The 13,135-nt window shown below is 37.0% G+C and overlaps 1 protein-coding gene across 2 annotated transcripts in view; it reads right to left on the reverse strand.

Moving 5' to 3' along the window:
- GABRG1 (gamma-aminobutyric acid type A receptor gamma1 subunit) overlaps positions 1–13,135 on the reverse strand; it is a 55,388-nt gene that overhangs the window by 34,878 nt on the left and 7,375 nt on the right. For both annotated transcript variants that reach the window (XM_027635424.1, XM_027635425.1), the window contains exon 2: positions 1,995–2,143. In XM_027635424.1, coding sequence (XP_027491225.1) covers positions 1,995–2,143 — 149 coding nt within the window. The remainder of the gene's footprint in view (positions 1–1,994; positions 2,144–13,135) is intronic.

The following is a 13,135-nucleotide window of genomic DNA, read 5'->3' on the forward strand; positions in this document are numbered from 1 at the left end:
AACAAATTATAGCCCAGTTTTGTTTTTCTGTCTGTTAAATATCTGCTGCAGTTCTCAAACAACTGGACAGAATGCAATACCTTCACCTGAAGTCAGAAATTTCAACTGATGTTATCCAAAATTTCTGTTTTGTGGCAGAAGTCTGCAACTTACCCTTCATCCAGAAGAGAATCAGTCTTAACCTTTGTTCTCCTGAAAACAAAGTGAATACTCCCAAATGTCTCCTCATCACTCTGGCTGATTCTGCATGAACTTTATGTTTTAGTATAGTGGGTGGAGGCAGGCCCCAGATAGCAAAGGTCAGATTGGTATAGAAGTATTGAGAAGACAAAGGGAATATTTATGTGAGAGAAGATAGAACTTTCTTCTTTTAGGACCTGATATTTTGAATCCAAAAAGCTGTACACTGAGTTACTCACAAAAAGGCAGGATTCTTGTCCTATCAAGACTCAGTACATAACCAGAAAAGTAAAGGTAAGCATTATATCAAAATTCTTCCATACCCACCTAGGAAGCACAGAATATTCTGAGTTGGAAGGGACCCACAACAATCATCAAGTCCAACTCTTAAGTGAGTGGCCCGTACAGGGATAAAACCCACATTGGTGTTATCAGCACCATGCTCCAACCCACTGAGGTAATCTCAGTGTATCTAAATACATTTGACATGTCAGAATAAACTCCTCTTCCTTTGTATCCTCTCCGTTTATTTTTAAGTTTTATGGAGAGAGTAGAGACAAAGAATTCTCTTTCCTTTCAACCCCACCTACCAGCTAATCATTAGAAGGAATCATGGTTTATTCCCTCATAATCATTTTGTTTGTTGCATCAAACAGGGAAAAAAGACCCAACAGTAATTCTATACATCTGTCTCACACTGAGAATTTAAGGAAAAACATCCTGGAAGACCTCCTTTGTTGTCTAAATGTTTATAGTAATTCAATTAAATGAAAATGAAGAAAATGACTTAAACTTTATGAGGTTCACATATGATTATATTATGACAGGGAGAGAAATATTGCCTTTCAACATCTTCAGGATAACAGTCAACAATAAAACAGAACTAAGAAATTGGGGAAAGAAAACAATTTGTCAGAAGCTTTCAAAAGAAAATGCATAGTTTGAGATGACATCTCTCTCTTCTCTGACATGAATGAAACAAGCAGTTGTATTGTTTAGCACATAAGCATCTTACAGACTTTGGTAGGGAATGCCAGGTATGTAACAAACAATTATGTCCTCTATCTCTCCCTTCACAGTTCAGGAAACAAACTCAGAGAAAATACATTGTTTTTCTTATTTGATCCAGCATGCATATGGTAGACAAGAGCTGCCAAGCTTTCATGTTTTATACGCTTTCAAAACAAGATTCTTTTAAGTATTTAAACTTAATAATTATATGTAAATTGATGGTTTGACTATTGAAAGACAAAATTACCTTCCTACAAGCTGCAAAGTTTGATCTATAGCAATGCAATCTTCCTTCCTATATTCCTCTAGAAAAGATAAGGTCGTAACTTATATTTTTAGATTCTTATGAAGTTTTTCAAAATCTGAGCTAAAGAAAGAAGAGAACTGGGTTGAGTTATATTTTTCTACAGTAAGAGTAAAATCTCTAGGAATAATTATTTAATATACTCCTACAGATTCAAGATCAGTTTTTTAAATAACCATAGCTGATTTATATCTACATTTCTTTCTGTCAGAAGATATTTGTTAAACAAAGTAAATTGTAAATACCTTTCAGTGATCTATTGTAGATTGCTCACTGTCCCCCAAAACATTTTCAATAAGAAAAAGAGATGGTAAATAGAACATAAAATCTACTCTTGCCTAGAACATTAATTTTATCAGTTTCAGAAAACCATTGCATTTAATTGCTGGTTGCTATCTTGAGTTTTAGAAATTGCAACAAGTGGATTTTTGCCATCTGACAAAACGCACATTATCTCTATTCACATTTTCTGTTACACTCAATCATTTTATGAGCTTACCCCCAATATCTGGCCGAAGCTTATTGTCATATCCTTGAAGTAAGGAGTCCAGTATGTGAGTTACATCTCCACCATGAATCTTTGGTGCAAGGACCCACGTTTTATTCACCATTAGATCTTCATCATCTTCATCGTCTGCTTTATCAGCTCTATGTTGAGTGAATAAAAAAAAAAAAGAAAAACAAGATTAGGGAAAACAATAAGAAACAGTGAAAGTGAATACACAAGAGGTGAAGAAGAAAGAAATAAAATATTGAACACTATTTAGAGTACTTTATAAAAATCCAAATGCGTTCTGGTGCCAACAGAAAAAGGTAGGCCCTTATTTAAAATACCAACATTTTGTTTTATGGTGGTAGAGAGTCTAAGCCAATAAACATGTTAATAGAGGCATTAACACATGACCCATACAGAAAAACTCAAGCCATGATTCAAACCCATAAAAGCAACAGTAGGCATCATCTTACTCTTAGCCTTTTCCTGTTTTAAAACACAAACTGTAATTCCAAAGCTTTTCCCTACATGTACTTCTTTTTCAAGTCATGATAAATATTTCTAAGAGATGCTTAATCATAATGGATCTTGGTGCCAAGAGCATTAAGAGAATCTTTCCTAGTAGTCTCTCTTCTAACTATGATATTAAAAAATAAGACTTGTATAATTATTCAACTCCATACATTTTAGGAAAGCAAACAAACATTACATCCATGTGCTTTGACTAAACATTAGCAGAAGTTGCAGTCATGTGTCAACTACATATCTGCATGTATATATGGTGCAGTTAACTGAAAGGAATGGTACACCATTTTAAGACCATTTGTTAGCTACCTATTTTATCAAGATGAAACAAATGTACCAGGAAAACACACATTCATTTATCACCTATGTTTTAATTAGATAAGCAGCAATATATTGCTAATCACTAAGTCATTAAAAAATAATTGCAATACCTTGGTTACATCTGAAAATTCACTCAGATATCACCAAAAGGTCAAAGAATGCCTGGAAGTAGTTTTCTTTCCATTTCAATCAAATGCGTATGTACTTCAGTATTCCTCCAGTGCTAAAAACTGCAATCTGTATTACTCATCTACTTTATTTCAAGGAACTGCTATGGGCTAGAGGTCAACCAAAGTGCATCAGATTGATAGCAGTAACTCTGACAGTTGCACAACCTATCTTCACAAATGGGCACTGGCTAGCAATTGCAGAACATATGCAACCCCTATAAATCAGATCCAATGTTAACATAAGTACAATATTCCAGTAAAAGAAGAAATTAAATTACTATCCTTGTGCCAATTTCTATTGTACACCAAAACTAAAAATGTAACTACTTTATTATAGAAAGGAATTTAACGGGCTTCTAAATTACACAGACATATTCTGCCCTCAAAACTAAGGCTGGTATTTTTCAGTAAATTTCCTACAGGAAAGAAAACCTCTAGTATGTTCCATGTGAAAAACAGACAGAAAAAGTCAGTAAAGGACAGAGAAAGAGTAGGCAAGCCTGGTTTCTTCTGCAGTCCTTTGTGGTAATGCTTCAAACCGGTCTGTAACCTCTTGGATAACAGTAGCAAGTCTCACTGAAAATCACAACTATCATGGCTGTGCAAACTGCCTGGTGGCTTTGGCATGCCTGTTTAATTTAGGAAGTGCGACAGAAACTTCAAGTCAACAGTGCCCCAACTCAAGAGGTTCCCAGAGGATGAACTGTTTGGATATCCGAGCTTTCATACCTAGTTTGCTGCAAACAAGTTGAAAGAGTCTGTTAAAGCTGAAAGTAACATGACAGCTTCCCTGTAACAGTCTGAAAAGCACTTTCATACTTCTAAATTGAAATGCACCATAAAATACTTAATCTTTACTGCACTACATAGACATTACAGAAATGTCAGATATTAAATATTTAACATTTCCCATTAGCAGGATCCCACTAATGGGAGCACTAAAAGAAGTAGGAAGCTAAGTTTTGTAAATGTACACTTTTTTTCCCTCAAAGCTACCTATTGCCATCTCTTTCATGTGTTGTTACCACACAGTTTTTTTTAATGTATCTATTTATGGTCTACTTGTAATTTTTTTGCATCTAATTACTATACAAATTGAATTACAGTTGCTCAGAGTAGAGAGGCAATCCCAGCCTTTTCCCAGAGGCATTAAGATGATGAGGAGTAAAAGTTAATTTATAAGTAGCTCTCTACATACCCACTGCAAAACTGACCTTCTTCCTCTTTTTGTTCTCCATCCCACAAACAACAGAAAGTACAGTGAAAAAAAACAGAGCTCTGTACAGATCCAGGGCACCTGACTCACTGGATCAGCCCAGTTATTTGCAGAGAATTTGAAGTGATTGTGACACTATTTTGTCCTGATTTAATGTTCTTTCCACAATGTTATTAAGAATAGCAGAGATTTAGCCAAAATGAAAAGTACAAGTCGTGTCATTACTACCAAAAGCCAATAGGAGTTACATCCACAACACCTCCACTCGCAGTTCCTTGAATATCTTGACCTTTCAAAGAGTTCTTAATTTTATTTATAGATTCCCAGGACAACTCAAGTGGGAAAAGGATCATGAGCTGTGTCTCTAGTCCAGACTCTTACTCAAAGCAGGGCTGGCTCTGAGGTCAGAGCAATTCTCTCATGGCTTGATCAGGCTGGGGTTTGCAGACCTCCAAGAATGGAAGCTGCACAACCTCTCTGAGCAACCTGATCTCCACTTGTCTCTTTTCCACTATTTACTATATTTGAATAAGTTTTAAAATTGACAAGAAAAAAATGCAAATACAAATCCATTTTAAATTTTCACTTTCTGTCTTGTTTGATTGGAGGCCCTCTGGTCCTCCTCCAATTTTAAAACTCTGAACGACAAATAGGTATACAGCGACAGCTTAGAAAGCTATTAATGCAATTCCAGAGGGAGAGGGAAAAATTCCATTCCAACATCTGAGAGCTTTTCTAGACACTAGTAAATAAATCCATTTAAGAAGACACTTTTATTAGAAGCAACACTTAGTGTCTGACAAGTTTTGGCTTGAAATGTGCATTTCTGACTATTTACATAGAACTATGTGATTTTATCTAGAAAATATTGTACACTGAAAAAAGTGCCACCCACTAGAAAAGAAATACAGTAGACTTCCATACTAATACACAAGGCTAACAAGAGCTTGTGACTCACTAATCCATTAGATAAACCAGCAAAGAGACCATCACAGATCAGATGATAATATAACCAAATGTGGAGGAACTGGATTACTGCTGTTCTACATGGTGAAAACAGCTGTTCTTACTCTGTCTATTTCTATATTACTGGGCTTTTCATCTTTCACTCCTAAGCCATAGCCACCAGTGTGCAACAACAGGACTGTGGTAAGAAGGAACAATGCAGGCTGGAAAAACGAAGTGACCCAATCATAGAGAAAGTCTTCTGTATGCCCTCCAGGGAAGCAAAGCACACCACCTGCCAACTTGAATTCTCAATCCAGGTATTCTGGGAGGAATCGCACAAAGTTCCCCAAAAAGACCACCTAGTGATATGAAGGCAACAGGACATTCCAGTAATGTCCAGAATTACTAGTCTTTGTCATGCTAAAGAGATTTGAATTAGTCTGTTTCAAAGATAGAAATCCCTTGTACACAGTGAACAGATCAGTTGAGATGGTGTTACCAGCATCGAATCAAGCTTGTTGGACCATGTTCTTTAAAGAAACATTCACTTTGGAAGACAAGATGATTCAAAACTGCTACTCTTTTACCAAGTTACTGTGTATCTCCAGCTCTTTCTCCAGGTTTTGGAATGGGATAGAAGGAAAGACAGAAGGCATCAAACTTAATTTCAAAGTAGAAAAGAAAATGTTAAATTGAGGTATACCATTCAATTATTTAGCAGCAGTTAACTTTGGCTGAGCACCTTTTTACTTCTTTGCCATTAAAACAGATCTAACAAACCTATGAAGATTAATGTCAATTAACTCAATTCTCACTGTAACAGTAGCGCTTTCCCCTCTCTCTCACAACCTCAGGAAGAAAGGCAAACTTAATTAAAGAGGAATTCTTTTCCTTTCCAAGTTCATCTAAAGGTTATTTCACTATACACAGAAGACAATGCTTGATCCTCTCTCCATTTACTATAAAATAGATTTTTTCCAACAAAGTTCAGACAGTAGCTCTTTTTCAGAATGTCTGGAGAGACTGTGACTTAGAACAAAAATACAACATCAAACGTTAAAACGTTCCTGTTCATGGCACAGCACTACTTTACATCTATTACTGCAGGTGCTAATCCTGAATTAAATGATTTTATAAATAAGAAAGAGACCTCACCTCTTAAGATGCTTGTTGATGTAACACTTCAGCTAGTCTCATAAACTCAACAGTAAACTGCATGTACACAGTTAACAGTAATTAGGCAAAAAGTGCCCCAATTATACTCTCTGTCCTTCAACTAATTGGAGACATTACCATGACTAATAAATCCCTGAGCACAAGTGACTAATGACTAAATAAGTCTTTTCAACATCAGGCAACATGCTCATCTTCAGACATTAATGTCATAGGTCTTTGTTTTCCTTTAAATATGAGAAAAACCAATCAGATGAGCTTTGAGTTGCAATTAACATCTGTCAAGTTATGTAATGAATTGGGAAAAAAAACCTGATACAGTGAAAGTGTTCCTACTGTTATTTACATCATGCCTGTCTAAGTATTACACACAGAAGCACACATATAGGATAAGTGGGAGTATTTAAACATGGCGAAGCATCAATTTAGTTGCGCGTTCCTAGGCTCCTGTTCCCATCAAACACATACAAGGATATCCAGTCCCCCAATCTGGGTTGATTTACAGGGAGCCTGTAGACTTCCAGAGCAGCAGAGACTTGGCAAGGAATATGAGGTATCTCCACTGATGCTTCATGTCTGCGCGCAAGCAATTCAATCAAGCCCTTGGTACCTGTGAGGTTTAGACAACCTGCATAGTGGCCTTGTCTATTTGGAGATAAAGTAATCCTTCCGTACAAGGAATATTCTGATAATCATTTAATAAACAAATAAGAAGAAAAGTCAATGTTTCAGATAATTTCTATGCTACAAGATGTGGAAGGAATATACCTTTTTCCTAGTCACCTTATGTACGTTAATGAAAACAGTAAGACTGGTTGTGTTACTTCGTTTAGCTGAGGGTCTTCAGCTGCTCCAGGAGTTTTACCAGTGCAGGGGTAGGGCACAGTGATACTTAGCTAAATGATGAAACATGCCTTAAGACAGCTATTATTCACTGGCCGTGCTTCCCAGCATATTCTATAGATGTCCTTTGTCTAAGTATAATACGATTTAACCTTTATTTTCCATTACTTAATAAACAAACAAACAAACAAGCAAGCAATTTCTCTCAACTTTCAGAAAAAAATGATAAGGTTTCTTAAAGTGTAAACATGGGAGATTACGTTGTTATCAACAATACTGCTTCAGAGGTTTGTCAAAATAGCACATTTAAACCAGACAGGGCTTCCTAATAAGTCAGTCACAACAGAGAAGTTTCCCAGTGAAGTGTTCCAACAAATCAGACATCTAACCAGGCACTAGCTTACTGCAAAACACCAAACATTATATGTCTGCATGTGGTAAAGAAGTATATTTCATAGCCCCATAAATAAGAGGTCAGAGGTTTTCTGACCTAGCCAAATTCCACACATGAAAGAAGACCTAAAGCTAAAAAGCTAAACATGGTCACTGACACCCCAATGTCCAGAGTCAGACATTTGTAGAGAGGCTGCTGACGACTAATTCAGAAGGTAGAAATGTAAGTACTTAGGCATGTGACATGTGAACAACCAAGGCATAGGAACAAGTGTAGATGAAAATTTTAACTCTAGAAGGATGATAACTTTAAGAAGTGCCTGAAACAGGGGAAACTTCCCTAAATAGAGAGCAAAATGCAACTTCACCATGGTAGGAATGAGTAATTACTCTCATGTCAGCAATTTAAATTACACATTTGCATATTTTCTTGGATCTTCCTAAGATAAAACAAGGGCCTCAGACAGACTCATAATATCCTTAGAAGCTGAGAAAGGATTGGGACTCCTGTACATACACAAATATTACTTCTTTTCAGTAGCAACAATAGACAGGACCACATAGTCATGACTGCTGGAACAGAGCACAATTACATTTTTCTACAGAAGATTTTCTTGAAAGCTCACTATCACTGCTAGCTGTCAGTAGTGCACGGTTTAAACATCTGTCAAGATTTATCTTTCAAACTTCATGGCTGACTTCATACTCATCAGTCCTATTACCCTTCTGTGGAAACAAATTCTCTTTTGCATTTCATCATCAGCATCTTCACTCATATGCTTTATGTGTCACAGAAAATTTCTGGGAAAATACATATAACTTTCTTTACAAGCAAAGAAATACAGCTACTGAAAATACATCTCCAAAAAGCATTACTTGTTCTTCCTAATATATAGAGTCACTGATATAGTGTCACTGATGTTGTGTTCCTTCACCTTCATCCTTCCAAAACTAGTTTAGACATTCTCTTGATAAAAATCTCTTTTCTCTCATCCACTCCATCTCAGATTGCTTTCATCAATCTATTTCCCACTCCTTCTGCCTTGCCAGATTTTGGCATATTCTTTTGTGTGTCAAATTGTATCTCACTCTCCCATTGAAGTATGTTTCACTTATTCCCTATGTCTTTTTTTCCAGTACACCTACTACATACTGTTAGGTTGATTCTTCTGAATACACATAATGCCTTGTGCTCTTCATCTTCTCTAAAGTCATATTTGTTTGGCTATTTATAATTTTTTTGCCCTGTTTCCTCTTTCCTTTCTTCTGAGTTTTTACTGAAGGGATGATTAGGGACCTTAATTATCAGGGAAAAGCATAGAAAAAATATTAGAAATTTGTACACAGAAAGAAACATTAGAACTTTAGATTAGAAGTATAAACTACATAAGGAAGTTTACTTAGTATTAAATAACTAAAGCTCTGTCATAAAAAAATGAACAATCATAGCACTAACAGAATAAAAACATGTAACCCTGCTGTTCCTTCCCTGAAACAAAAAGTTTTGCCTATGTATCTGAGTGTTTAGACTATAAAACTTGTGATATCTTAATACATATCACAAGCATCAGATGATCAAGATCTTTTGAGTCGTTACAGCTTTGAAGCATATCCCTGAAAGATATAAAACATTTTCTCACGCGTAATAACTTCAGTAGAATTAATTTTAGTCCTAGCAAGACCTTCACTTATAAGAATTATCACATCTTATAAAATCTTCAACATCTCTGTGATACTAATATAGTAAAAACATCCAAAATTACTGAACAATGCAATTAGTCTTAACTCTAAACACTTAATAAAGGCACAATCTGCAAAAAATATTTATTGAAATGTGAATTTTTAACATGAAGAACAACAGATATTATTAAAGATATCTTCCAGAAGAACAATTTTGTTCTGAGATCCACACAAATTGTTCTTCTCCAAGTCAATTTTCATATAATGCTGCATACTATTTGAAATTACACTAGTCAGATATTACTAATTCAAATGGCTTTTACAGATCACAAAAAAATACCATAAGGACTCAAAGCATCACAGATATTCTTTATCCGTCTGTCTTCTCATCTAATACAAAGTTTATTTTTTCTCTTTGAAAGTTCATCCAAATATTGACATGGTCAGACCAGTATAACTGCTGCCTCTACTCCTATCAACTTTCAGTCCAGAAATCAATTGACAATTTTTCTCACATCTCTCTATCCAAGTACAGGGTAATTCTCTGCATCAGTTTGGAGCTGTTGCATTCTCAAACATATTCAGCTTGAATAGTATAGTAATGTTACTTTGACCATCTTAATGAAAAGAACTCTTTACCTCCATATGTGACCACATAGATATTCTTCCCAGTTTTGTAGACCTGAAGGAGAGACAACTACCTGTTTCTACAACCTTTGTGCTATACAACAGAGAGCATGAAATTTGCACAAGTAAGGTAGCAAACAATGCTAAAAAAAGAAACAAGGAGAAGAAACCCACAAAATAAATTAAAAAACAACTCTAAGATGATTCCTGTGATTTTCCACAGAAATTATTAATTTCCATATACAATTTAGAAGGTATCTGGAAGTTTACTGCTAGTCAAAGGAGGGCCACTGAATTCAGACCAGGATGCTTACAGCCTTATCCAGCTTAGTCTTTGAAACTTCCATGGACAGACATCCCAAAACCTCACTGGACAGCTTGTTCCACTGTTTAATTCTCCCAGCAATTTTTTTTGTTTATACTCAAAGTTGGGAATTACAAGTTGGTGTTGTAATTCATCACCATTGTTTCTCATACTCTTACCATGCACTACTAGGAAGTGCCTATCTTTGTTTTCTTGATCATCTCTCTGTAACTGCTGGGGGCTGATGTTGGATTCCCACAAAGCTATCTCTTCTCCAGTCAGATCAGCCTTCTCCCCATAGGCAGGTGCTCCTGACTGACCAGCTCAGTAGCCCTCTACTGAGCTCCCTCCAGTTTAAACCCAAAGCTGGATGCAGTATCTCAATGCAGTTTCACAAGTGTTGATCAGAGGGAGACAATCACTTCTCTTAACCTCCTGAATGTGCACCTGGTTCTACAGCCCAGGAGGCTGCTGGGCCTCTTTCCTGCCAAGGTTCCATGCTCTCCACTAGGAACTTGAGATCCTTTTGGAAGAGCTGCTCCCCAGCTAGCTAGCTCCAGTCCTGTTGATGGGGAATTGCCACCCAGGTGCAGGACTTTAGCACTTTACCTTTGGTAATCTTATAATGTTCCCATTAATCCATTACCCAGCCTCTCCTCCTCCTCTTAAACAGCAGCCCTGGCTACAAACACAGGCTTGGTAAAAAAACCAATCTTTCAACATAGAAAAAAATTAATTGTTTTCAGGAAACATTATGCTAATACCTTTATTCCTGATGTTCTGAGCAGTTCTTGTTCCAACCCAGACAAATGAGGAAATATAATACACTTCTCACTTCTCTTTTCTTGCACCGATTATTCCACGTTCTGATTACAAACTTGCAGAACATGATGTATGATTTGTTTTCACTGAATCACAGAACCATTTAGATTGGAAAAGACCTCTGGGATCACTGAGTCCAACCTTTGATAGATCACCACCTTGTTAACTAGACCACAACACTAAGTGCCACATCCAGTCATCTCTTGCACACATCCAGGGATGGAAATTCCATCACCTCCCTAGGAAGCCCATTTCAATGCCTGAAAACCCTTTCAGTGAAGAAATTCTTTGTGATGTCCAGTCTGAACCTGCCCTGATGCAGCTTGAGACCACTTCTTGTCCTATCTCTAGCTGCCTTGGAGAAGAGACTGACCCCCACCTTTATAACCTCCTTTTAGGTAATTGTAGAGAGTAATAAGATCGCCCCTGAGCATTCTTTTCTCCAGACTAAACAACCCCAACACCCTCAGCCACTCCTTTCAAGACTCACTCTGGATTCTTCACAGCTCCATTGCCCTTCTCTGAACTCAGTCCAGTGCCTCAATGTCTTTGTTGTACTGAGGGGCCCAGAACTGGACACAGCACTCAAGGTGTGGCCTCACTAGTGCCGAGTACAGGAGGATATTCACTGCCCTGCTCCTGCTGGCAACACTATTTCTGATACAAGCAAGGATGCCTTTGGCCTTCTTGGCCACCTGGGCACACTGCTGGTTCATGTTCAGCTGTCCGCTAACCAGCACCCCCAGGTCCTTTTCACTGGGTAGCTTTCTAGCCACTCTGTCCCCAGCCTGCAGCACTGCCTGGGGTTGTCATGACCCAGCACTTGGTCTTGTTGAACCTCATACCATTGGCCTTGGCCCATAGGTCCAGCCTTTCCCTCTGCAGAGCCTTCACAACCTCCAGCAGATCAACACTCCCCCTCATTTTGGCTCGCAACGACTGATTATATTATTGACCATAACACCTATTACTTACAGAGTAAGTACACCTCTTCCTTTTTTTCTGAGAAAATCATAAATAAAATTTCTTAAAGCAGCCCTTTGCCTAAGGAAGTACTTGAAAGTACCCATTATTTTCAGTAAGTAGGATCTTCCTTTTCTCTATTCCAAACATTTTTAATATTAGCTGAAAATTTAGTAGGGGCCCTTATGCCAAATATATTTTAATATTAGAGATCAAGAGTATTTTGTTACTGTAGAATTTGTAGACAAATATATATTCATCTTCCTCTACAAAATGTCTTCTAAGTAAAGCCTTCCATCTATTGCATGCAACAAAAATACAACCTATTAGGAAGATAAAGCAGGCTTTAGCATAACCTGTACTGCCTTGACCGAAACTGAAGTCTAAGACTGATAAAATTCTTAGAGAGATTTATTTCAGCTGGATTTGAATGAAACCTGTAAATGTAAGCTGGTGAGTCTTATTTTTTTGGTTGGTAAGTTTTATCTTCTTTTTGGGTTTTGGCCACACTATGTAATCAAATAATTAAAATGTAAATGGACATAGTCCATTGTTTATCCAGACCAACTAGCAGGGGATGAATGAAGACTTGGAGAAAAAAGAGAATAACCATAGAAAATTATAGACCCCAAGTAGATATAACTGAAGAGGGAAAAACAATACTAAATAAAGGTCAAAATACCACCAAATTGCTGAGGAAGGACATGGTAATGAAAAGGCATCACCACTCTGGATATGTGAAACATGTACTAACCACAGCAGTATCAGATCTCCTGGGAGCTTCAAACTACAATCTTCACACAACAACAGACACACATAAATTCATGTGCTACACAGCAGCACACCATCCGTGAGGCTGTAGATCTCTATCTACACTTGACTGATGAAAGGTTAATTGTCATCAAGTTCAAAATTAGCTGATACACTACTGATGGGCTAACTGCCTTGATCCAAGAAACGCTTTCCATAGTGAAACTAGCCTTAAAACAAATGTATGATAAATGAATACTGAGAACCATAACCTCAATAAAAAGCAGTTAGCCTAATTAAATGCCATCCCACAGTCATTATAACATTCACCAAATTGCAAAGTCAACTTTGTTAGATTCTACTTAAAATATCACCAGCATCTCAATGAATATATCAAATGAGCTCTCCTTTA

This window comes from Corapipo altera, unplaced genomic scaffold (assembly GCF_003945725.1).
Source record: "Corapipo altera isolate COAL_440 unplaced genomic scaffold, ASM394572v1 22b, whole genome shotgun sequence".
Classification (NCBI taxonomy): domain Eukaryota; kingdom Metazoa; phylum Chordata; class Aves; order Passeriformes; family Pipridae; genus Corapipo; species Corapipo altera.